This window comes from Borostomias antarcticus (assembly GCF_949987555.1).
Source record: "Borostomias antarcticus genome assembly, chromosome: 4".
Taxonomy (NCBI): Eukaryota; Metazoa; Chordata; class Actinopteri; order Stomiiformes; family Stomiidae; genus Borostomias; species Borostomias antarcticus.
In genome coordinates this window covers 29,351,339-29,378,164 of record NC_140237.1, presented here as the reverse complement: position 1 = coordinate 29,378,164, position 26,826 = coordinate 29,351,339, and the positions used below count along the sequence as shown (strand labels likewise).

Below are 26,826 nucleotides of genomic sequence, written 5' to 3'. Positions count from 1 at the left end.
GAATTAATAGAATTGCAGGGTTCAACCAAGACGTTACACAATAAAGAAATATGATTGGTATTGCCATGAGACGGAGGAGTTAGTCATTCAGTCAAATCCCATTGCTTATTGTCGTGTCTCAGCTGAAACACTATACTTAGATATTGGCAATCTAATATGTGAGTTTTTTCTGCATATTTATTTGTGGATCTAGTCAAATCAGGGGGATGGAATAATGTCTATCGTCAGTACCTACATCTGATATGGATAACTTGCCGTGTGTGTGCGTGTGTGTGTGTGTGTGTGCGTGTGTGTGTGTGCGTGTGTGTGAGCGTGTGTGCGTGTGTGTGCAGCAGGGGGTTAAATCATGGCTGTAGTCAGAGAGGACCCGCTCCGTGCCACCCACCCTCATCATCAGCGCCCCCTGGTGCCAAAGGGGAGGCATGAAGTCCCCCCACCCCCGCCGCCCCTGCGATTGAGACTGTCACCGCCATTAACCCGAGGTGACATTTCTGCGGGCCGCTCAGCCCGCCAGGCTCCACCCCCACTGACAGTAGCACAGCGCTAACCCGCTAGTGACAGAGACCTCCGTCCACATGACATGTAGATCTGAAACCAGCCTGTTTCTGTCACTGCTAGCTAGCTAGCTTCGCACCGCAGTCCCTGGCTGACTGCAGCGCTCTGGGAAGTCGCGGTGCTGCGTGTGTGGTTTACGGATGGGTCTAATGGTTTGGATGGGGGGGGGGTTGAGTCATATGATGGAAGTGGAATATTTATTTATATGGTAGTATTCCTGCGGCATACTATGTCAGCTATTAAGGTAAATAGAATAATAGAATAATAAAATGGAAGACAAAAAAACAAAAACATTCACTCCCAGCCAATGTCCTCTCCCATCTCTCTGGAGCTGGAAACAGGAAGCAGAGCACCTGAAAAGGAAGTCTCAGCCACGTCGAGCTGCTCGTCTTCAACCCCCCTCCCAACAACCCTGCGCACGGAAGGGTGTGACATTCCCGTAACCGTCGGACAGGGATGTAGACTTAACGGGCTTATGTTTTAACTCCGCGATACAGAGGGCAAGGTGTTTAGACTTACCGTAGTCTCGCAATGCCAGATTTTGGAGATCTCCGCCTCTGAAAAGTCTCCATTGAAAATCGTCGCTAGTACAGCACCCGAAAACGGACGCTACCAATCAGAGCCGCTGCCTACATCTCCAATAGGGTGAGGAATCATTTCCCGCGAAAATTATGTCTTCCAAACAAACCGGAGTTGAGAATAAAAACAGCACAAAACATTCACCACCCCATTAGGAAGGACCACCCTAAAGACAATGGGATTGGTTCTGCGCTTCAGTTTTTTTTTTCAATCTCTCACATTGTTTCCACCCACTTTTAGTGACGAGACCCGGGCGTTCAGAGACCGACTCGTGGGTCTAGACTCACCGTGCCGGTCGTCGTGTCCACGGCCCTCAGCCCCGTCCGGCCGCTGTCATCTAACCCCGTCGGCCCCGTGTGTCGCGTCACCTCCACTCCTGTCTGAGTGAGCGATCTTTCCTGTCTGTGGCGGGAAAAAAACGGAAAAAAACTACGGGCTTCCTGGTCATAGCGAGGATGGTGACTCCCTTTTTAATGAAGGCATGTACTTTGTACAGTAAACGTAGCACGTGAGTCACAGACAGCAGGGTTATTTGATGGCGCTCCACCGCCAGGGCCTGATGAGGTGACAGGGAGGGGGCAGGGAGGGGGCAGGCCAGTCTCCCGAGGCTAGTCTGACCAGACATGTTTTCTCTCTCTTTAGCCCCTACAATTATAAGCGATATTCTCCCGTTCCTGTGATGGCCCCCTCATCTCTGCTGAGATATATTTATTGGAGAATAATTGGCCATTAAATCCCCACTTGACAACTGTGAAAATGCCACCCCAAGAGTAATCTGGCTGCCAGAAAATGACAACGGCTGGCAGAGCTGTCGACTGCTGGGAGACACATCAGGAGCGGATGGATCTGTTCCACACGCACGCACGCACGCACACACACACACACGCACACACACACGCGCACGCACACGCACGCATACACTCACATACTCACACACTACCGACAGTATCACATACACACACACACACGCGCGCACACACACACTACCTACAGTATCACACACACACACACGCACACCTTCCGTGTTGGACTGGACGGCCATTCTAATCTGCTTCCTCACATTCCGACCTGTTCGCAGGCTTGTGATTTCTGGAAGGAAATCTTACTATGATCCTTATTAACAGACAGGCCTCAGCACTAGGATTTGAACTGCATCATTTCCCATCCGTCTGTCAGTACGGAGACATTCTTTTTTCTTTATTTATTTTCATTAAGTTAACAAGCTCAGAGCTTTGATAGTTTTATCAAGAGTACTCTATATTCAATTACTGCTGTCGAGAGTTCTTTGAGAGCTGTTATGTAAAACGGGATTCCACTTAGCTTAGCGTCTGACTGACTTAACTTGATCCTTATCAAGAAGTTCAAAGCGTCTGAGCTTACCAGCGTTTCAGGGCTGTCGGAACCCAGGCCAAGGCATGTCAAAAGACGAGCGCTGCGCCATAAATTTCTGTTCTTTGGTTCGTCCAGCACCTTGGCCAGTGAACAGCCTCTAATGCAAATCAGACACAGCAGATAGCTGTAATTATAAACACAGAGATGGAACGGAAAACAGAGCAAGGATATTGTTTTAGATACCAACCGTTGTTTGCCTCCTGGGTTGAAAATGTTCCTTTATCAGTGTTTTTCTCCTAGTTCAAATTCATGCCAGATTTTTTCATTTCAGTAGTCGTTTTAACTAGGGGAGGGGGCGTCAAAAAAAAAGGGGGGGAAAGGGGGAAAGAGGAATTGGCTCACCATAAAGCTTTTGCAGTTTAGTGCTTTTTCGAATGGAATGGCAGGGCTTGGTTTGTGTTTGTCCCTATCAACTTCTTGGATGAGGGTACGTTTTTTTTCTTCTTCTTCTTCTATTGGCTCGAGGGGAAACTCCTGACCGTGACTGAGCGATCGCCGTTGGAATGTGAACATTTATCCTTCACAGTGAAGCTGCAGGGTGTCTGTCTCTGTCTCTGCCTGGCTTCATCCCTCTGTCTGGTTAACATGTGTTGGGATGGAACGTCGATGGACAGATATGTTTGTCAGTGGTGCTTCAGCTCACAGTATGGGACTATGGTCTGTCTTACAGGCTCCAGACACTGCTGTAGGCCCTAAGTGTAACCGAGTAAAAATGTCCTTGAGTCCCAGGTATAATGGCGGCAGTTAGTTTCATTGGTTAAACTCACTCCTCAAAGAAGCACTAACAGTCCCTTCAAGAGGGACCCCTCTTGGCGCAGTGGTTAGTGTGTCCGACTCACAAGCGGGAGAGCTTGTGGAAGCGTGGTATCGAATCCCACCCTGGACAATCCCTTAACATGGGTTACACAAGTCTACAGGTATGTCTGCTATAACAAGTGACTTTAGGTGTCTGCACACTACCCCAACTAACGGCAACCAGCGGTGGTGCCATGTTTGTTGGTGACTGTTGTCGTTGGTTGGATGGATTTCGCAGCTGAATTTTAAACTTCCAACATTCTAACAACTGCCAACTTTAGAATGCTGGGTGTTGAGTTGGTTGGCGTTGGTTGGGGCTGTGTGCAGGCACCTTAAACCTCACCTCTATGGTCAGCTGTCATGCTCTGTCCCTCTAGGGCAGTGCTAAAGAGGACAGGAACTATATGTCGACATGTCACAATGCTTTCAGACAAAGTAAGCAGAGCGAGGGAATGTTTAAGTCACTCCAGGGCGTGTACGCTGTCCATTCAGATGTCATCGCTGTTGCACATCCGAGGGTCCCTTAAGTCACAACATCCCTCCAGAACATGTTTGAGGGAAAACTCGGTCGAGGGCCCATTAAGACCTGAGAGCTTTCTCTGATATCAGACCTTTATTCTGGGAGGATGTCAGCGACGACGCCTGGGGATTAAAAAATAATATTACTGCTAATAATGTGTTGGTAAAATGGGAGATTCCTCCCTAAAAGCTCCAGACGCTGTTGTTTATTCATTCAAAGCATTGTTTTCTTCTCACAATTCATGTTATCAAAAATTCCGACATTGTCTTGAGTGCAATCTCATGTTGGAGCCACAATGGTGCTGAAAGATCTGGACAGGTGAATGGGAGGTTGCATCAACTATTCACCAGGGAGGGGAGAGAGAGAGAGAGAGAGAGAGAGAGAGAGAGAGAGAGAGAGAGAGAAGAGGGGGGGGGGGGTATTTCTGTAACTTACCTGGTAACAACAGCCCAAACAGACCTGCTCTACATTTTAACAGTTTGTCGGAGGAGCTTCTGTTTGTTCCTTTATTCTCCTCTTCCATTCTTCCAGTCAGTCTTTCTCTCCAGAGACTTCCTCACTCCTCACAAACAACAACCCTCTCCTAGTCGAATCTGTTTGATGACCTACATTACATTCTCTTTGCGTGGAGGTACAGCAGGATTACATGTTGTGTGTGCATAAAATGCGGTGTAAATGACTCCCAACAAAAGAGGCGGAGCAGTCGTGTGGGGTTGGAAATGAAAGCGTGTTTCGTCGTGGGGGACGTGTTGCATCACGAGAGCTCGGTGTAGTCTAAACACCGCCACGGAGAGCTCGTGTCATTGATGTTTTCGTCGCGTGGGCGCGTCGTGTTGTGTGTGTGTGTGTGTGTGTGTGTGTGTGTGTGTGTGTGTGTGTGTGTGTGTGTGTGTGTGTGTGTGTGTGTGTGTGTGTGTGTGTGTGTGTGTGTGTCGCGACGCGACGCTTCCGTCCCTCACACATGAAACGCTACTAACTCCTCCGGGACCTCCCGGCAGTCACTTCCTCCTCCTGGTTAGGGGACGAGACAATGATCCCCGTTTGAGCGCCGCCACGACACCACAAACACACGAGGGCTGTCTTACTGGCTGTGTGCATTGATCTCCCAGCGCTGTCTCATCCACTGCGGATCTTCCCAACCTATCCAGAGCAGATCCGCTCAAATGAGTCTCATCTGGGTTTATGGTAAACTAAGCATGGTGGGGGTGCTTTGATGTCCCAACAAGGCCCTACTACACTGGCCCTGGATTGGTTCACATCATGGCAGCATCAAGCAGCCTACTCAATTCTGCGCCGAATGTGCAGTGCGTCTCCATACAACACAAACCACATACATATGTTCGACATGTATGGAATATAAACTCGTAGTATTCCACCACAAGCCCTTTCCAAGCCATCTGAAAGTCTAAACTACATCAGCCTAGCACACGTTTCAGAGTTCTGCACGACTTGTGTAACATGTCATGCGAACGTCTGTTCCCATCCAATAAAAAACTCGTTTCTCAAGGAGTCATCACAGGAATTAAGCCCCCTTCCAAAAACGAAAAGTTTGGTGTTATCCCTGTGAGTGTGTGTCACTAACGGAGAAAGCCAGTTAAGCCCCATTAGAAGCCTGTGTGCTGTGACGATCTCACTGGAAGTGCCGGATGAAAATTGCCCGGATTAATGTGTTAATCCACATCTTTAAAATGCTAATGTCCATTTTATGCCCATTAAATCTCAGTGTGCTTTTTCTTTGATGCGTGCATTTTCTATCAATTAAACACAGAGGAGTGAAACAGGAAAAAGGGAGATTAGTTCCCTCGCTTCAAGCATGAATTTCACCATTTGGTTTCATAATGATCATATGTATCTTGATGGGGAGAGGGGGGAGGTTATCATGGGGGTTGCTGGAATATGAGTAATGCTATGATATTGGAGACCGATTAAATCACAAATTCTGAAACAAGCACCTGCAAAAATGTATCTGTGTATAACTGTATAATGCTGTAAAATATTCCCTGTTCTCATCGCATTACGTACATAATATTGTTTTATATGATTTATCAACTTTTGGTGAGTGTGCGTGCGTGGGCAATGTTAGCAAAATTGATTTCAATGCTGACTGCTGCAGTATACAGGTTTCATTTTAAATGTCATGTAAATGACAAATGGATTTGAATAGAGTTGCATAATCATTTATAGGATTTTACATAAACTACATTTCTTCTTTTGCTTTGGTAAACAGTACTATGCAATTTCACAGCAAGTAAATTCTACTCAAGTTTGCAGAACAGTTATGAAGAAGCTAAATATGTCAGTCGCAAAGTCGTTTTTTTTAAATTTATTGTTCATTCGTCTATCGAACGGAAATGAACAACCATAGACAAAGGTCACGTTTCAGGGTACATCCGACTTCCTGAGTCACATTTAAAGGAGAAAATTATATGTTATTCCGAGATATCATCCTGTCATTGGACAATCCATTTCCAGATTCCTATGTCCCTCCGCGGTCAGCTTCACTAAATCAGGGTTATTGATTATGCACCACAGTCACAAATGACTGAGCCGTTTCATGTGCCTGTGTAGGCAGCCTCTGAGACAGAATAAGCATCTGGATAGGAATGGATGTGCGGTGGATCCTCTGGAATGTCCCGTCTGGACAGATGGTGGGATGACTCGCTGATGCCCTCGCCGTTGTGCAACTCTTTAAAGACCAGGAGTGACATGGCTGCTCCAATCACAGGCTGCAGTGTGGCTGGCCATAAACTGCTTCCAGATTTGTCACACGCACACACACACACACACACACACACACACACACACACACACACACACACACACACACACATACAGTACACATACACACATACACACGCACACAGGCTCATTGTTCACAGTGAAAACGGTTCCAGTAAACTCATATTTATCATGTGAGCACTATTTTCGAGGTGAAACACAGAAAATGATTTATTGGGAAGTTCTTTCCCCCACAATCTCCATCATAAGCAAAAACCATTGCCATAAAAGTAAAATACAGTCAATGTTACACAGTAAAATGGCACAAACACTTATTTTATTCTTTCTTTTATTTAGCCTGGAATTCTGATATGAGTGTTTTCACTGCCAATGGAGAAGTTGGAGGATTGAGTGACCATGGGGTTATAATATGGCATCCACCCTGATAAACTTGTGAGAATAGTCCATTAAGCCCATTGAGAAGATTGAAGCCAAACCACATATTTAATTGTGCCTCCTTACAAGAGCTCTCAAGTCACCAGGCACCAAGAAGTGCTGACACCCTGCCAGTTGTTCATTTGGTGGCTGCTGATATACCCCAAAGCAACACACACACACACACACACACACACACACACACACACCATCCTCTAATATGCATGTTAAAACAAGCCGGCCTCCACAGTGGCAAACATCCCCTCCTCCACTATAAGCATATGTGGGCTATTCAATGGGATGGGTAATTTATTAAAATCGACCTAATTTTCCGTGATATATTAAATCTCTGCCTCAGTAATCGTGGGCCCATTTCATTGAGCGAATTAGGCGCCCACTGCTTGGTGTGATCAGAGCCCTGGAAAATGAGGCCTGCGCTCGTATTAGCGAGTGTTCACAGCCTGCTAATGGTCAGGAGATGGAATAGATTACCACGCTATTCATTACAGTTCACTGACAAAATTGAGCACCCAAATATGTGCGCATGGTCAGAGCCATCTGTGCAGCAGTCCCCTTGCGCCCCCCCCCCACCACACATACACACACACTCCCACCCACCACCCAGCACCACCACAAACATGCATGTACACATACTCTATAGGCTGTGGAGGCGTCTGAAGATACCATCCATATGACATTAAAGTACTGATGTGGGGAGAAAGAGGCAGATAGAGACGTCGGTTGTCAACAACCCGTAGAGGTGGGTGAGCGTTGCCACTCCTGTCTCTTGGCCTACCGAGGTAGATTGCAAACTAAGCAGAGACTACACATTGGGGTCACTGCCCATGCTGAATCCAGCAGACCTGCAGCATCTTAGATTGAACATTCCTGCATATAAACTATGGCCGCTTTCATTGAATTGTTGTCTTTCTCCTTGTAGAAAGCTGTTGAAGTCCTGTTGGATAGAAGGCTTTGCTCAATCGCAACCATAAGATTAATCTGCTGACTGAACTAGAACGTTGAAAATGACCCACTGTACTGCAACCCAACAGAAAATGATTTTCTAAACATGTTTCATCCAGTTTATTCTTAAATCTGAGAGCGCTCAAAGTGGATAGCTGAAAGTATGCAATTTCGGCGAGGCTTCAGCCAAACCTCTTCAGCCCTTCTGTTTGGAGACAAAGCCTGGTCATTGTCATGTTGTTCTGCTTGTTTTGGGTTGAAGTAAAATTAGCTGCACCAGAGTTTGAGGTCCAGGGGATGGCACGCTCACTCGTAGCACAGGGCGCCATTTGTCATTATGTAATTTGTCAACACCGCCTCACTGCAAACAGGAAGTCCCCTAAACCAGGACCGGGACGGCGTCACCTCAGAGAGGCTTATGGGTAAGGGCTGATGGGACTGGACAGCTCCAAGCTGGTGTGGTTATCTGATGCTCGGGACATGTTCTCGCATCCTCCTCATTTCCCTCTGGTGGGAGCCAGCAGACTTGGACAGCCCGCCAATGACGGTAATCATTGAAAGATCTATCCCACAGTTACATTGTCATTCTTGTAGGGCTTTGCCTCTGGTTTCTCCTCCGAGCACACAAATACCATACAAGCCATACTGATCCAATACTGAAGAAACGTTTACCCTGCGCTCGACCCAAAACCACCGGCCCTTCTCCGAGACAGTTTTCCCAGTAAACTCCACTGCTAGCGATACTCAGTAAAGACATTATCAGAGCCCACAGCATGGACCAACTCCACACTAATCTGGACAATCCACATCTGACGGAAGCCAAATCGTAACATGATAGCTGTCAGTGGATGACGGCCTATGGGCACCGCCGCATCTAGCCGCATGATGTCACACTTGATACATTTACTCATTTGTCACAGAGCTTAAGATACAGTATGCAACTGAGTGAGGAAAGACCATTATCTTGGAATATATACAAAAGTACAGGAGCTCCCAGTAGGCAGGAAGATGATTAAGGGCTAAATGTCATTCCTCGTGCTCTTCTGGTATATCTCTCTAAATGACTCAATATCTTTCTGCCCCCCCTCTATCAGTTTCCTTCTTCGCTCTCTAATACCTAAGGGGATGGGGACATAATCACTAACGGCCATGCTCGGGTGTTATCGGGTCCTGCCCTCAACCAGACACCGATGCTCTCGGAAACAACTGCGGACTGACAAAATGAGAGTGTAAGTCAATGTGACAATTTAAGCGCATGTGGAATGCTATCAGACGGTGCCGGACAGCCAAATGCGCGTGGGCTTTGTGATGGTGGGAAACTATTAGAGGAATGCGTACATAAGAATCACACTCTTGGTCTGTCGTGCCAAAGCAATGTTGCTAGCCCTGCTCGGAGATGATGGGCCAGTTCTGTCTCATCTCCCGTTTACTCTGTGCCGCGTTGCTGCGCTGTAGGCCTCCATATCTAACCGCCTGCAAAATGACATTAGCATTCAGGGAGACAGACAGCCCATCAGACTCGGGTTGCAGGCTGCACCCGCGGTGTTTGCGAGCGTCAGATCTGAGACGCGGGCGATATCAATAAAGGATCTCATTTCGTCTGCCTCACGCGAACAACTGTACTTCTTTCAACCTACACCGTGGGTATCAATTGTGCCTTGAATAATGAAAGGCAATTATGTGGCTATCCAGAGCCTGCACGGTAATAGGCCTTTGTTTTATTTCAGTACTTCGAAATGAAAAGACATTCTTCTGTGGCTGGGCGTGGGTTCTTTTTCTAGATCCGCTGGATGGGTCACGCTCGGGACACGCGCTCCGCCGCCGACCTACCCTTTATTGTGACTATTCCCATCCAGATGTATTAGACGCCGGGCCCGTGAAAGGGAGCAGAGCAGCAGGGACAATCCCGCTAAAACCTGGGGGAAACAAGCAGGCTGCTCAGATTGTGTCTCCAGGATTAATTATTCAGACCCTGGCTTCTCTATCCAATGACCCCGGTAAAGCAGCACAAATTATTTACAGAGCTGCCAGATTGGCGTTTGGGGTGTGTGTCTGTGTGTGTGTGTGTGTGTGTGTGTGTGTGTGTGTGTGTGTGTGTGTGTGTGTGTGTGTGTGTTGGGGGGGGGGTATGACGCATCGGTTCCCACAGAGGTATCAGAGGACGCATCATGTGAGCCCTACTCAGCCTTCCTGCAGCATGACAGAGGGCCTCATGGGTATTGATGGGCAGGACCAGGGTACGGTAAAGTGTAAGCTCTTGTTGGCGAGAAAACGAAAACGAAAAGCCGATTTAGGTGCAACTGAATCTGCGGCCTGTGCGCGATGACCGTGTATCCTTTTCCACAGAGTTCAGATGGTTGTGGGAGATTTAACGGGTGGCTCCTCGGTTTTAAGAGGTGTGGGCGTGCTGTTTAGGGCTCCACTGGGTTAACGATCGGTTCAAACCACACCAACTCATCTGTAGGAGGAAAACTGGGCTCATATTAAAATCCAGCTGTCTCTCTCTCTTCTTTTGATGATATTTTCAGAATCATAACGCTACCCCGCACTCCCACAGCTACCAGTTAATTATTAAGAACAGGTTTTGAACTGTGGTTTTGCCTTCATATCACCTGAACACTACTGGTTGAAGCAGACATTCAGGTTGGAGTGTCCGTCCATGTCACTGTCCAGACCCGGGCACTGGGCCAGAAGGAAAACACGGTAGACCTCACCCGTGAGAAAGTGCCTTGGATTGCTGACCCCCAAATAGCAACATTTGATTTCAATGTACTGTACTTTACAGTTATTACACCCCATAGTCAGATTAGTGTGGATAATCTGTTCCTGCTGTTTGCATATAACTCACTCATTCACTATAACTCACTTGCTCGCGGTTTTCACCGTGAAACAGTGACAAGATGATATCACCGTGCCATTTCTGGAAGCATAATAGTCACTGTGTGCAGTTATTTCTGTTACACACACTGACATGAACCAAGCTGTATAATTTTCACAGCCACTCCAAAGGTGTTATAATTCCAGTGTGTAGCCATGGGGGGGGGGGAGAGAGGGAAGGGGGGGGGGGCAGAGAGACAGAGAGATAGACAGAGAGAGAAGGGGGGGGCAGGAGGAGAGGTGTTGGACAGGGATTGTGGAGGGGTGTGTTAGTCTTGATCTTGTTAGTGGTGATTGGGGTCTTTCAGACCTCACACCAGGCTGTGGGTGTAATTGCCTCTGGCAGGCGGGAGGGTGCGGGCGGCCTGTAACCGTGTGGAGAGAGGAGGAGAGAGCCATGCCTTTGTTTGTGGCAGTCACCACATGTCTGCCTGTGTGGCACGGCCCTGTGTCCCGGACGCGGGGGCCTGCTGGCTTCAGGGAGATGATCGTTATAGCACTGGTGTTGCCTTTTAAAATGGTTTTAATGGGGAATGCGTTTCACAGGCGAGGGCAGCGAGGTTTGGGAAACCAACATTACGGCACCAGGGGCATGGGAGTTCAGCTCACACTGGGACTCATCAGTGGAGAAAGCCTGCCATCTGCTGCTGCAGGATAATAAAAGAGCTGCTGGAGAACAGCAGTAGCTAACATCAGCACATTTCAGCCTGTGTTTACTCACATATTGTAGTGACAAGAAAGGGAGAGAAGTAAAATCATAATATTTGTTGCCTTGTGTTGGAGCCTCGTGTCTATTTGCATCCAAAATGGTTGTCCTAATGCCAGGGCCCTATTTGGCGGGATAGGCTTGCTAATTAATGCTGCATGAAAGGTACTGAAACAAGTACTTTTGTTTTGGTCAATATATATCCAATTCCAAACATGTTTTGTGTAGCCTACTATATTTAAATATTGTGGTTGTTTATTTTGAATTATTGGTTGTATCTAGCTCCATTTGTCTTTCTATAAATTCTAGCCTACTTTTACACGTGCACATGTCGTGTGTCGTGTAAACACGGTTGTAAAGTAATTACTAAAGATCCTTTCAACACATGACCTTTAACGTTTACCTTAGGCACTTTGACGCTTTTTCTTAATGAATGAATTATGTAGTAGACTGCGAATGAAAAGCATTTGCTACCTAATGTGTTTGCCTAAATCATTCTGAGGAGTAGGCCTACCTTAAGTGGATAGGGTAGCCCTGTTCCGCCTGCGGTAAGTGTCTAGTTAAATTTAATTCAATAATCCCGGTAAATGAAATAAATCCCTTTTGGGACACCCATTTCTGAGTACTGAGATAATGTGAAATGAGTTTCACTGAGAAAAAATTAGGACATTATGGTTGATTGAGCTTTAACAAAAAGCAGAAATATTAACACTGAGATATTCTTTATGTTTATAATTTTGCTTTAATGAATGAACGCATCCATGTGGAAAACAATCAGTGCCCAAAATGGATGAGAATGATTGTCGAGCTTAGTGAGAGAATGAATTAGCATTTTCCCCACTCCCAATGCAAATTGTTTCACTTAAACTTTTTAAATACCATTTTGTGTTCTGACTTAATTTTAATAGGTTCATAGATAAGAACTATAAGTGTGGACTTTAAAGCCAGACGTCTGCCAGTATCCTCAACACAAATTTGCTTGATAGGATATTGATTCAGGGAGAAAATGAGTAAATTGAAAAAGAAAAATATCCACGGTGAAATATTGCATTTTTGTGCCGAATTGATATTGGGCTACTGCAGTATGATGCAAATGACCATATTAGGCTATAGGACATTCTTTTGACATTAACCTTGCATTATATGTTTTGTGTCCATTCATTATGTTGGCTATTTATAGCTACAGAAAAAGGTTTAACCTGCGTCTCCCTTTTTGGAAAGAAGAAATCGCTCATATCCCATCTAAAATGTAGGGCTATTTTAACCCAATTAACATAACCCACAAACACAGCAAAAATAGGGTTACACGGCTGGTAACACTCAGCTTGCCATATTTTAGAATGTTTTATTGTGAGATAAGATTCATACATGCACAGGACGATATGGGAGAGTGGGATCTACTTGGTTGGGCCTGGCTTTGCTGCGCATAACACGTCTGACAAAGCGTTTAGGGGGCTAACGGCATCAGCAAATTAATCAAGTGCCTAAATGAGTATATAGTTAGCCTTGGTATCTCTTGTAATAAGCTCCTCAGCTCGTGAGCTATAGGCTACACGGTGCCCGTACATCTCAGGAGGTACGTTAGCACACGGTACAGCTCTATAGACTTATCCTTGTCTTAGGGCGCCCTCTAGTGTTTCAAGTCGAGCATGAGTTTTCAGTGATGAGGGCCTAGCTGTGCTCTACAACACAATGGGTTGTAAAATATCCTAGGCTGCAAGTTTTTTCTGTCTCTCTCTCTCTCTCTCTCTCTCTCTCTCTCTCCCTCTCTCTCTCCCAATAGCATGTGGCTCTGGCCCACCACATTTGTCGGTGGCTGCTGTCACTCTTTGCTAAGTAAAATTGAATGACTTGTCCTTGAACATCTGTTGTTCAGCCAACTCTCAAAGGTAATCACACTAATGGACTTCTAAGTTATCTAGCCTACATATATTTCCAAAGAGAGTTACTCATTGACATGCTTGCTAATCAATTGTGCAGTCGCATCTGTTGATGAAGGTTTGGGAAGTGCAAAGTAAGACATACTGTATGTTGAGATCGATTGAAGACTGTGGCAGTAGCCTATAGACTCGCCGGTCAGAGTGACAGTGACGGCTCCTCCGGGAGCCAACAATTAAGCACCCGACTGGCTGTCTTGGCAGTCGTGCGCAACATCACAATATGTCGGTCAATTTCTCCACACTGGCAAGAAAATGCATGGGCAATACGTCCATGGACAACACATTGAGCAGATACAGGGAAAACTCATGCATAATGTTTAGAGATGATGGCACATTTAATTGCAACATATCATCAACAACAACAATAGCCTTTCGCATTAAATGGATAAACAAGTACCCTAACAACAATACCGTACCACATCTAGAGTGAATGTATGACCTCCTTCATGAATCTCAGAGAGAATCACAGCTGCTCAGAGACTCAATCTCAAATATTTTTCTTGCCTGGGCTTCTGCATTGAGATGACAGACTGAGGCTTGTTGGCTCACTCCTGCAGCCGAGCAATATTCATAAATTTAATTTCCAATCCGCTCTCCTTTTATTAGTTTGGGTGTTATTAAATGAGATTGCTTCATCTTAATATATTTCCAGGGCTGAGGAAAGTGGCTGGGAGCTCATATTCAAATCCAATAACATGGCCTGTACTTAGTGCAAGGCACTAATAAATGCCAGTGTGTGATGCATATGCAGACAGTGGAGTCACAGCAGGCAATAATAATGCGGCGGATGTCTCTCGGAGATGTGGGGCCCCGTCTCCCTCCACTCCTGAGCTCTCCTCTCTGCCATATGCCCACGGAAACCCAGTTGACCATATGACAAAAGCAAAGGTGCTCTGTGCAGTGAAGACAAGAGAGGATGTGTTCCATATTGACTTACTGTAACTGGACGTGCTACTGACATGTGGAGTGGACACTATCTTTGGCCAAAGTGTCTTGTTGACCCCTCTACTGGTCTGACACAAATGGGAAGATGTCCAATACGCCCCTGCAACTAACCTCTGTGACCTTTCCATTGGCTTTTGGAAATAACACTCAAGTGTGAGACAATATCCACTGTATAGGACCAAAAATATCATTGCGTGTATCACTGAACATCTGTCCAGTTGTTCGGACTGAATTGGACATCATCAAGACTGTGTTGTCAAAGACACTAATGTAGCATTGTTTCTTCACAGAGCTTCTGTATGAAAACGGCCATTTTGGCATGGTGTCCCTCTTTCGGCCCTGCAGGGTTAAATCATTGACATGCCTCTTCATCTTCCCATCTTATCTGCGGAACCAGACAACTGCTCATGTAAAGGTCGCAGCTTAGGAAGCTTAGACGTTTCAGAGAGTGACCTTTACTTTTGTGATGAATATTTATATTTCATTATTATTATACAGTGAAATCTATGCACATGATCAGCACAATGGATTTCTTTTTCATTAGCTGTGTAAAATGCCAGTCAGGGAGTGTGGGGGCATCGGGGCTTGCCCACCAGATTACCCCCACCTCTGCCCCCCCCCCCCCCCCCCCCCCATCGGCGGGATCTGACAGTGGGAATTAATATGCGTGGAGCTCTCTCCCCTCCATTTGCTGGCTGAGGTGGGCCATGTGACTTTATCAGGGGTAACATTATCGAGAGCTTTGCCGGGAGCCTCTTCATCATGCTCACATCCTAGCCTGCCCAACACTTGTCACTGTCAATCACGAGGTGATAATACACAGATGATTCTCTCATTTGGTTTAATAAAATCTCCAGGCTTATTTGAACTGCAGTCATTACAGCAAATAATTGCTGCATTGAGGTGTTGGCCAGGCCTCGCCTGAGGGAGGAGACAAGACTATTGCTATATGAAGGATTTGGTGGAGTCTTTTTTTATTTTTTTTGTCTTTTCACTCCCCAGTTGCTCATATTCCTAAAATGAATATTGCATTTGAAAACCAGCTCTGGCTTTCCTTATTCAAACTAACATTGTTATTACTTATTATCTGGACGAGAAGTCATCTGTCCTTCCTTTCTTATGTCTGTGCTGTCAAGGCAGATTTCACCGGGGGCTGCCAATTGCAATTTTTAACTGTCATTTAAACCAAATTGCAGATCTGAATCGGCGGGTCTCAAACTCTCAGTAGGAATGAACTGACAGTAGACATAAATATAGAACAGATTTCACCCAGAGTTCAAATTCAGAGTTGCTGCAGCCTACTTTGTCTTGCTGGATGTTTGTGGGTATATTGGCCAAAAACTATGTCTTAAAACAGACTAAAGCTAAACGGAATGTTGGTGCAAATGGATTTATGAACTAATGTATGAATTTGGGTCTCATGATGCCTTTTATCCTGGTGTGTGTGCTGGACAGGCCTGTATACACAGCTGCACTTGAGCCACTGTGAAAAGGGATCAGCCCTTACAGTTGCACAGTAGACACACGGATTTCATGGTAGTTGATTGATGAAGCTAAAAAATGAGAAAGTGTAAAATTAGACGGCTCGTCTTCCTAGGTTGTTTGGTTGCTCAAATAGCATCTTTATTAAGAGGCCAGAATTGGTGAGGCAATGTTTATATCTGACTTATGAGGGGAGCACGTTCACAAGCTATTCATAGTGTACTAATGAACAAGAGATGGCAAAAGACCTAAAGAGTCAGCAACACTGAACCGAGGGTAACACATGACCTGTAATTTGCACCGTTGGCCTAAAAACTTTCATCAGAGGGACGGACATGTTTGTGTTGCTTGAAAAGGTCATTATTTACATTTGTGAATCTAATCTTCTCCCAATTATTAGTCTGACCAAGTAAAGTCACATTCATTGATTCAAATTTTTTGAAAGGTGTTTGCGAAAGACAAAAGGCATAACCGAATTAATGTTGTGGGTCATCAGAGACTTGTTCATGTCTGACATATTATCTCAATGTCAATGAAGGCAAAGCAGACAAACTTGTTTGTGTTGCCCTGGGTCTCTGATCTGTATGTCAAATGAGTCTAGTGACCTTCATTGTTGACTACCCCAATAAAGGAAATGGCTGCTAATTACCTTCGTCAGTGAAGGGTACTTGGAACAAAATAGAACCAGATAATGATGAAGCCAATAATTTGTAGGCCTATTTACTCTCAAGCTTGGACAATGTCATTTCCACCAATTAATTCAATCAGTGATGCATTAAATATTAATATTAATTATATTAATTATAATATTAATTATAAAGCAATAATGAGAAACAAACAACAGGCTGGGGATGCACTCTCTCACCGGAGGTGGCATGTGCTGCATGAATACCACCAGGACAAGCTCTCTCTTAAGCACAAAGGGCATTTTAACTGGCAAGAGTGACTGCCAAGGTACCGGTGTGACATGGTTTCAATCTATGTATTTTTTATTCAACCAGGCTCTAATACTGTATTTTTTGATAACCATGGTTGTTTTCTTTGGCTGTGGGTCCATTATACATTATATTATACACATATGGATTATTTTATTATTTAAATGATTTACATTTAAATATGTTATTATTTAAATGCTAAATGCTTGTGCAATGTGCATGGATCAAGTAGGAAGGGGTAAACTAATCACATTTAAGATATTGTCCACGGTTTGTTAGCAAGCCAATAGGACGTCTTTGTTGTAAATAAGAAACGCCCATGATCACGTTAGATTGAATCCTTGTAGTTTGGTATTTGTCTGTCAAACAGCAAGCCTGCTGGTCTCTACTAGAAGGTGTCTGTTTAGACAGTTATCTCTATGTTTGATCAACGGTGACTTCACCAAGGCGATGAATCGTTTCTTGTTCAATTGAGAAGAGCACATTTAATCCTTACCTCCTCTAGAAACAGGGTCCTGTCTTAGTTTGTGGAGGCCGCTGTCAAGGAAGGTGAGTTTATTGCTAGCTAGCGGAACCTAGCATACTTGAGCAAGCTTGCTAGCTAGCTAGTCAATGCCAATGCAGTAGTTTGCCAATGCAGTAGCTAACGTTAGCCTAGCTATAAACACATCTTCGTCTTTCAAGCTAAGTTTGTTGTGGCCAATCACGTTCGCTAAGTTAGCTAGCTAGCTCAATTAGATGAGTTAGTTAGCTAATGGTGTTGGCATTGTGTAGATAGCGTTAGCTAGTTTGCAGTCGTTTACACTGTTAGCTAATGGTGCTGCTAGCACTAAGTTGCTGGTCAACGTTGTTGTTGTTGATGCTGTTGTTGTTTAGGTGATCCATCTGTCCATTACCTAACGTTAGTACACATGCTGACCAGTTGTTTAGACTTGGAAGTGTCCAGTCTACTACATTGCTGTGATCCATAATAAATACTAACGTTAGTAGCTAGCTAGCTAAGAGATGGTTGAATAGTGTCATGCTAGCTAGTGTTAGCTAGCTGGTTAAGTTCATTATGGTTTGTTACTAGCTAAGACGTCCGTCGCAAATTGTTAACACCATGTCCATACCAACAAAGGCAGTGGCTTTTACTCCACAACTATGCTTTTCAATATGATCCACAAGACTGCAGCAGGTAAATAATTGACTGTGCCTTTCTTATGCAACGAATGGTATGCATACAGTATAGATGTGTCAGACAGCATTCATTTTACATGAAGCAGGAGCGTAGTCAGCATGACCAAGAGCCAGCAGCTGTCATTCAGCCTCAAGTTGCTCATTGTGTGTGTGTGTGTGTGTGTGTGTGTGTGTGTGTGTGTGTGTGTGTGTGTGTGTGTGTGTGTGTGTGGTGCCTCACACCAACCATTTGCTCTCCTGACTCCCCAGCTACCAGCGGATGGCACGGGCAGCACGGGAGCGACACACAGGGCCACCAGCTTGTATCTCCATGAGTAATGAACCTGAACCCTTTCTGGAGTATGTCTACCCACGCTGGTCGTAAGGTGAGAAGACATCACCTGCCCTGCACCTGTTCACACCCCCGTTTTAGGTTTCAAAGGGAATCTGGGAGGACTGCAATTGTTGTGCTTAACATTCAGCCTTAACTTTCTAAGGGTGTGTTGTATATATTTTTACTTACCAGTGACTTGCCTTTTCAGTCTCACCCGGCTTTGGAAGTTCCCACTAGGTTCAGGAGGGCACAGGGAGAGTCGGACATGTGACCGGCCTGAAGCCATGATTATGTAGATGGGCCAGATCTGGATGATCTCACAAGGTTAATGATTATAGATGAGCTGTGTTAGGAGCAGTTTGTGGCCTGCCCTGTCCAGAAAAGGGCCACCCAGCCCCTAGCCACTATAGACATCTGGTGGCTCGATCGTAATGGATGTGATGAGTATTCCTGCTGGCCTATCAGAGGGCAGAGCTGAACTGTGACTTACACTACTCGATGCTCCTAATCAGCCAAGGTAAGCTCTGAGTTTTAGATCAACCCAGACAGTGGCTAAGTTGGTTTGGAAACGTATTCCATCCATTTTTCTTGATCTAGGCCTAACAAAACAAACAGTAACTTTAGGTTTACAAAACTCCCAATGGTGTTTGAAACTTTGAACACGTTGCCTGGTTAAATGGGTAGGCTACTTGGTACTAGTCCTTCTTCACATGGTCTGTCAGATATGAGGCCTATTCAGTTGATGACGCATGTAGTCAATCAGCGTGCTTAATCAATAATACTACACTATTTGTTCTGTGTTTAGAGGACTTGGCTGTCCCCTGGTATTTTCCATTACTGAAAGGGAGGTGCCAACAGTCAATTGTTAGCATGATAGTGGGACACTGGAAAAATAGCCCTGCCTTTAGCATGGGTGTGAACTCCCTGCCCCGCCCTCTCCAAAGAACTGTTTGTTCATTGGTTCCCGTCGGCCTCAAAACAGAGTCGCACAGTATTGCTTTAAGGCACCGAGCTTGTCATGAATTCCTCCCATAGCTGCGTTAGTCATAGGGGGCTTGTTTTGGACCGATGCTCTGCTACTGGCGCTCCTCCTCGCTTACCCAGCCTGCCCCGCAGAGTCGGGGGGATATGATGCGACGGCGAGCTGTATTCCTGGGACATGATGAGAGCTGTATTTTAGGGAGCTCGTCATCTCTGCCGCGGCCAGGCTTTGTTTGGAAGGAGGAAGCAGATGTCAGGTGGTCACTGGAACCTGAGAGGTCACACAGCATGTGGCCTGGGCGCTGTGTGTCCTGTTTCTGCCGTCTAGGGGCGTTTTATGCTTCGTTCCAGTTGCCTGGGAAGTAGGAATTTGGAGTTGGGAATGACGTCCGAGGCTTCAGGTGACTGCATTCCAGAAACAACAAGGCGAAAAACCCACTTTGGCCCGATCTTTGTAGTTCTAGCCAAGTTGGCCATTGTTAGCAATAGCAGTTGATAACTACACGCTATTTTGCGCTCACAAACACTTAAGCAACATTGTCCACTGATAGACGTTGGACAGCATTGTGTAACTCTGATTTAACGAGACACTATAAGACAGAAACCCTAGTAAACAGCATTACTATAGCTTTAACTCATTGTTGATGCGTGGAGCAGCCATTTTGATTTTGTTGTTGGGTCAGGTCGGGTAGAATCCCCCCCGGTGGAAATCCCAGTTCAGTTAAGTGGGCGTTCCAGATGACATTTTAGGAGTCAACTGGAACCCACCATTATAGCACAAGGACAGTGTTTCGGTGTTTGAACCTGGATTTAAGTGCTCAAAATGTTTGTTCTGTCTACCTGATTATTCATTGAGGATCTACTCCAGCCACCAACTCAGGAGAGAACATGGCTGAATGTGTGTTTTTCAATGCTCCTTTCACCCCCCACCCCCCCTCTGCAATAGAACCTGTTGCCAGTTTGTACTGTACATGGTGTCTGTTCAGGTCAGTTCATGTTATTAGAAGGCAGATTGGGTTTGCAATAGAGTCATCCAACAACACCAACAGTAGACATTGACAAACATGAGAGAAACATAATAGAAATAAAAGTAGTTAATCATCACTAAAACCCCTAAAACCAAAAGATGATCAAATTGAAAGTAATCATCATCTGTGCAATGTTGCTACGACTTGTTCAACTGAGTAATGGCTGCTGGGCCAAAGCTTGTTTTATGGCGTTTGGTTTCGCACTTTGGGATGATAAACCTTCGTTCCAGAAGGAAGAAGCTGGAGTTCGCTGTGCAGACGGTGGGACTCGCCATTTAAAATGGAGCCAGTTGTTCTCTGTAACTGTCTGGTGTACAGAGACGCAGGATCTAGCTGTGGCTCACCAATCATACAATACACAATAACAACTGACTCTGTGGCACTGTATACTTGAATCTTAATAATTTTCCCGCCGATATTACGGTCACAGTCACCGTCATCCATGATTGGATGGAATAAGTAGATGAGGGTCAATTTGATAGACTGCTAGATTACAGATGGTTAATTGCCAGATTGTGAAGTTGGAAGCTTATAATGTTTAGTTGTGTACCTACTAGTGTACTTGAATGAGGAATTGATTAGTGCTGATAAGGCATTGGAATTCTTGTTAGCGCTTGTCCTTACAATGCATCTCATCATCTCATCATACTGACTGCCCCATCGCTGTGTGTGCGTGCGTGTGTGTGTGCGTGTGTGAACGTGCAGAGATCTGACAGTGAGGAGCAGAGCAGCCAGGGGGAGCAGCGAGGCAGCCCCGCCCGACCGCCCTTCGGGAAGAAGCAGCTGCCGTCCATCCCCAAGAACGCTGTCCCCATCACCAAGCCCGCCTCAACCACCGCCACCGCCACCCAGGCGGCCAACGGCACACACGCCTCCTACGGCCCCTTCTACCTCGAGTACTCACTGCTGGCCGAGTTGTAAGTGCCGGCCCTCCTGCGTGTGTGTGTGTGTGTGTGTGTGTGTGTGCGCGCGTGTGCGTGTGCGCGTGCGCACGCGCCCCCTTGAAGGGGATTCATTTGATCATTTGATGCGCATTTCCTGCTACATTAACGTGACTTGCGATTTTTTTCCCCTGTGACCTGCAGCACGCTAGTGATCAAGCAGAAACTCCCGGGCATCTATGTACAGCCATCCTACAAGTCAGCATTGAGTACGAACCTCATCTCTTCTACGCGTAGGCCCGGGTGTAGACGCCACTCTGCATAATGACGCGCACTATGAAGTACTCCGAGTATGAAGACAATACTCACCCTGAGTATCGTTGCTCTCTGTCGTTTCTCCCTCCAGTGTGGTTCGGCGTCATCTTCATCAGACATGGTCTGTACCAGGACGGGGTCTTCAAGTTCACCGTGTACATCCCTGACAACTACCCTGACGGGGAGTGCCCGGTGAGTACAGCAGTAAACCCGGACGTATAGCTGTGTTTACACTAAATGAAGACTTCTAGGCCCATATTTGATGTGTCAAGCTTGAGAAGGGCATTCATTTATGGCATGAACCAGACTAACGGTCGTTGTGAAGTCGCTCGAGGATCCCAACTCATGGCTGTGTAGAGTTTTGACACTACATTACATTAGTCATTTAGCAGACGCTTTTATCCAAAGCGACTAACAATAATTGCATTTAACGTAGGAAAAGCCAATGTACTACTACTCGCCAGAACTCATTTCTAAAACAAGTGACAAGTGACCGTGACTTTGACGCGGTGTCCTCTCTCTCTCTCTCCCTGTGGCATCTCACAGAGGGTGGTCTTCGACATCCCGGTCTTCCACCCCCTGGTGGACCCTGTGTCGGGAGAGCTGGACGTCAGGAGAGCCTTCACCAAGTGGAGGTCAGTCTCGTGTCGATTCGCAATCTTGATATGTGTAGTAACGCCTTGGAAGATGCGTGAGTGAGTGAGTGAGTGAGTGAGTGAGTGAGTGAGTGAGTGAGTGAGTGAGTGAGTGAGTGAGTGAGTGAGTGAGTGAGTGAGAGAGAGAGAGAGAGAGAGGCTCTCCCTGAGAGTTGTGATCTGTGGCTCTCGGTCAGGAGTTATGGCCGTCATGTGTGCCGTCACATAAAAGAGCCAGTGTTTACCGTGGCTCCAGCTTCTGGGCTGTTTGCGCAGCTGGACGCAGCCCCGCGCTCTCTCCTGACCCGTCTCTACCTCCAGCCCCGCGCTCTCTCCTGACCCGTCTCTACCTCCAGCCCCGCCCTCTCTCCTGACCCGTCTCTACCTCCAGCCCCGCCCTCTCTCCTGACCCGTCTCTACCTCCAGCCCCGCCCTCTCTCCTGACCCGTCTCTACCTCCAGCCCCGCGCTCTCTCCTGACCCATCTCTACCTCCAGCCCCGCGCTCTCTCCTGACCCATCTCTACCTCCAGCCCCGCCCTCTCTCCTGACCCGTCTCTACCTCCAGCCCCGCCCTCCAGCCCCGCCCTCTCTCCTGACCCATCTCTACCTCCAGCCCCGCCCTCTCTCCTGACCCGTCTCTACCTCCAGCCCCGCCCTCCAGCCCCGCCCTCTCTCCTGACCCATCTCTACCTCCAGCCCCGCGCTCTCTCCTGACCCATCTCTACCTCCAGCCCCGCCCTCCAGCCCCGCCCTCTCTCCTGACCCGTCTCTACCTCCAGCCCCGCCCTCTCTCCTGACCCGTCTCTACCTCCAGCCCCGCCCTCCAGCCCCGCGCTCTCTCCTGACCCGTCTCTACCTCCAGCCCCGCCCTCTCACCTGACCCGTCTCTACCTCCAGCCCCGTGCTCTCTCCTGACCCGTCTCTACCTCCAGCCCTGCGCTCTCTCCTGACCCAGCTGGACGCAGCTCCACCCTCTCTCCTGACCCGTCTCTACCTCCTGTATCTGGGCCTGATCTCCGGTCCACGTGGCCCGCGGAAACACTCAAGACTCCAGATCTGTTTACTGCCATGTATATAGTTCACACATACTAGGAATGTGACTAGTGTTAAAGCATACGCTGTTGTAGACGACACAGGACAGGGTGCAGGAACTGGACAGCACAGCAAAGTCAGGACAGTACAAAAAGAACAGTGCAAATACAAAATGTAAAAATACCAAAGAACAGTGGAACAAAATGCACAAATTACGATATACTATAAAAATAAAAAAAAGAATCAAGGGAGAGGCACAATTCCAGTGTACGTACTATAGACAGAATGGGGTGTGGTGAGTGTATGTACAGTGTGTGTGCAGAGTGCAGTCTGGTACCAGCCGGTCCTCGGCGCCGGTAGTGGCCCGGTAGTGGCCCGGCGGCGCCGTTGGCTTCAGCGTGCCGAGGACCGGCCGAGGATCCCTTTTTCACATCCCACCGCGTTTCTGCCACCAGCTTATTCTCTGACCCTCCATCTTCCCGTCTTCCTGCAGGCGCAATCACAACCACATCTGGCAGGTCCTGATGTACGCGCGGACCGTGTTCTACAAGATCAACACCATGGAGCCGCTCAACCCCGAGGCGGCCGTGCTGTGAGTCTCCGCCTTTTTCGTGCCTTCGAACTACCTCGGGTCAAGTCCCCTGTCCACCATGTACCCGTCTCCTGTCCTAATCCGCACCCCGGGCTGCCCCTCCAGGCCGTCCAGTGCTGTGTGTACGGTCCAATGCCGGCTGTTTACCTAACAACTGGTCTTGTGCGTTTCCCCAGGTACGACAAAGACGTGCAGCTGTTCAAAAGCAAGGTGGTGGACAGCGTCAAACTATGTAACAGCCACCTGTTTGACCAGCCCAAGATAGATGACCCTTATGCAATAAGGTCGGTGGATGTTCCTCGTTACCCCACATTCCGCCGGCCGCAGGGCGTGCAAACGGACGCGTAGAAAAACATGTCATCTTTTCAAAAGTGTGTTCCGTGTCGAGCTTTCGTCTAACCCAGTTTCGTTTGCGTCCAGCTTCTCCCCCTGGAACCCGGCTGTCCACGACGATGCGAAGGAGGGGATGTTCACACACAAAGTGAGTGGTCAAAGCAAGCTGCTACAGCGGCGTCTCCATGCTGGGAGCTATGACACGGCAGGGCTGATGGCGGCGCCGTCTCAAAGCTCTCGTCGTGGAGAGCGCTCTTCCAGGCTCCTAGGCGGTCGCTGGGCTGCAGACTGCTACATCATAGACTGGTCCGTACCTGGCGATGCCACGACGACGTACAGACTGGCCAAAAATGCTATATTTCGCTTTTCTAAACTGATGTCAGGATCAAGATCAAATGAATCCCCTTCAAGGGTTGATGTGTGTGATGCTATGTTGCAAGCATACGTTGTGGGTCCTCCCCCAGGAAATATTGCACGTCAAACACTTAATTTCCTGCATCCGGGTGAATTTTTATGCACCAATTTGTGCTGAATTAGCCTGTCTGCTGCTGACTAGCTAGTTGGCTAACTTGAATGCCAACAGAACCATTCATTTTTGTAATAAATAAATGTATTTAATATTAATACATTTATTCAGTTCTTATTCATTTCCATATCATTTTTGTCAAAGCCAGGGAGCCACTGGAGAGGGGTTTAAGAGACGCAGGTTGCTGAGCCGTGATCTAAACTATGCGCGAGGCAGTGATGCGCGAGGCAACGGCCAACTCGGGCATAACCTCACACAGACTTGCCCCGAAATGCTTGCAAATGTTCATATAAAACATCAAATTGAAAAAATCAGCTCTGTCAGTCCCTGCCTATGCCAGTGATCAATTCCTCTGTGTTTTCTTCATTTAATCAACGTAGGACGAACGGAAGTAGGATGAGTCACTGTTTGAAGGCCATACGTGATATAGCAACCTGCAGTTCTGCTGTCTGGTGCCGTGTAGGAGCCCTGCAACGTTACGGCTCCTCTCTGGTCTGAGAGTCAGGTTCCCCTCTGGCTCCCAGAGGGCTTTGCCGTGAGAGCCAGCAGGGCTTTGATTGGTCAGGATATGCGAGCTGTTTCCATGGAGCCGCTCTGTGTGATAATGTCTCTTTGTTGCCCTAGAGACGGCCTGAGGAACATCACAGAGGCCTGCAGGTGTCAGGCCTGTCGTGGGTAAAGCCAGGATCCACACAGCCCTTCAGCAAAGACGACAACCCCCCCCAGAGCTGAGCCTGCAGTGCTGCTGATCAGCCACTAGAGGGAGGCGCAGAGCACTTGTGACACGCCATGGAACTTACCTCTGCTGGTCATGTGAATTGAAACTCTGGACCAGTTGAATGGACTTCATTTTAAATCTTCAACACTGTTGCTCAGCTTTAAAAGCATTGTATGTTCAGAAGGCTTCAGAACTAAAGAGTGTTTCGTATGTAAATCAAGTGACAACTGGATGTCTTAGTAACACTAGGCTACAATGCAATCAAAGAGCTTTTTTTCATTTTGCTTTTGGGATCCGTGCACACGTGCTGGGTTCGGCTATGATGCCCTCCCAGTTCTAATTGAAATAGGAGTATAATAATCTGCATTTGAGAGGCTGGCTGTAATGTATGGATCAACACAGTTGACTAGATTCATGACCGCTTGTTAAGGTATCAGGACGGAATATTCATGCGACTTGGAATGTTATGATTGCAGACTGAGGATGGACTCAACAACAGATGTTTTTTGAACTCCCAAGACAAGTTTTACGCTTTGTCAAAGTTAATTAGGTGGATTTTTGTTTTCCTTAATCTGTTATCGAACAATGGTTAGTATTTTCTTTTCTATTTACTGTGTAAACTATTCTGTCTTAAATAGCTCATAATATATACATCTAAATATGCTGAAAAGGCAAGTACGGTTTTAATTAAAATGCTAAATTTAAATCTCTACTTTGAATTGATTTTTAATGTTATATTTAACCTTAATGCGATTATTAAAGGTGTAGTGTGTAAATAATGGATGCTGTGCAAATGGCTGACACCTCAACAGGAATAGGTTTTGCTGAAACCTGTTGGCTCTTATGCGCTGTGAAATTAAGTCAATATTTTTTTCTACTTCACATGCTGCTGTTTGGACAGTTGAGTTAGGCAAACATTGTTTACTCATTTCACCTTGTCAGTTTGAGAATGGCATTACTGTAGGCAATGTGTGGTTTTCTCTGAAAGCAAATAAACAAAATTATACATATCAATGACCATGTTCTGTTGTGTACTTCGTTGTTTATTCATGGGGTAGCTATGCATGCTTTGAGGCTGTTTGTGCTTCTAGATTTATAAAACTCAAACAGAATGTGATTGTATGATCCCTCGCACGTTTTAATTTCACAATGTAACGGGTTTTAGTGGCGCCATGGATTTTTAAGGGCAGCGTTTCCACGTCGACTGTTCTGAATGCAATATGATTATCAGCCACCGGAGGTCGCCACATACTGACAACTGATAGCAGCTCTCCCACTATCTCCCTCTCCTGTCAACACGGCGTCCTGACTCGGAGACTACAGTAATGCAAGTAAAACCTCCGCGGATTGGCTTTAGCTATGCCGCGGCCATCTTGTGTGTCCTGTTATCATAACTATTATTTTTTACTATCCATCGAAGCAAATATTCGTCGGTTAATACTTCGAAGAC

The 26,826-nt window shown here is 46.5% G+C and overlaps 1 protein-coding gene across 1 annotated transcript; it reads left to right on the top strand.

The window, feature by feature from the left end:
- Window positions 1–17,246: 17,246 nt before the first annotated feature.
- Window positions 17,247–26,357, top strand: aktip (akt interacting protein). The gene is made up of 10 exons (XM_084436537.1): window positions 17,247–17,391; window positions 18,271–18,386; window positions 21,049–21,260; window positions 21,429–21,493; window positions 21,631–21,731; window positions 22,086–22,174; window positions 23,701–23,799; window positions 23,976–24,083; window positions 24,220–24,280; window positions 25,283–26,357. Exons 2-10 carry the CDS (start codon window positions 18,339–18,341, stop codon window positions 25,388–25,390), a joined length of 891 nt encoding a protein of 296 aa, XP_084292663.1. The 5' UTR covers window positions 17,247–17,391; window positions 18,271–18,338; the 3' UTR covers window positions 25,391–26,357.
- The last annotated feature ends 469 nt before the right edge of the window (window positions 26,358–26,826 follow it).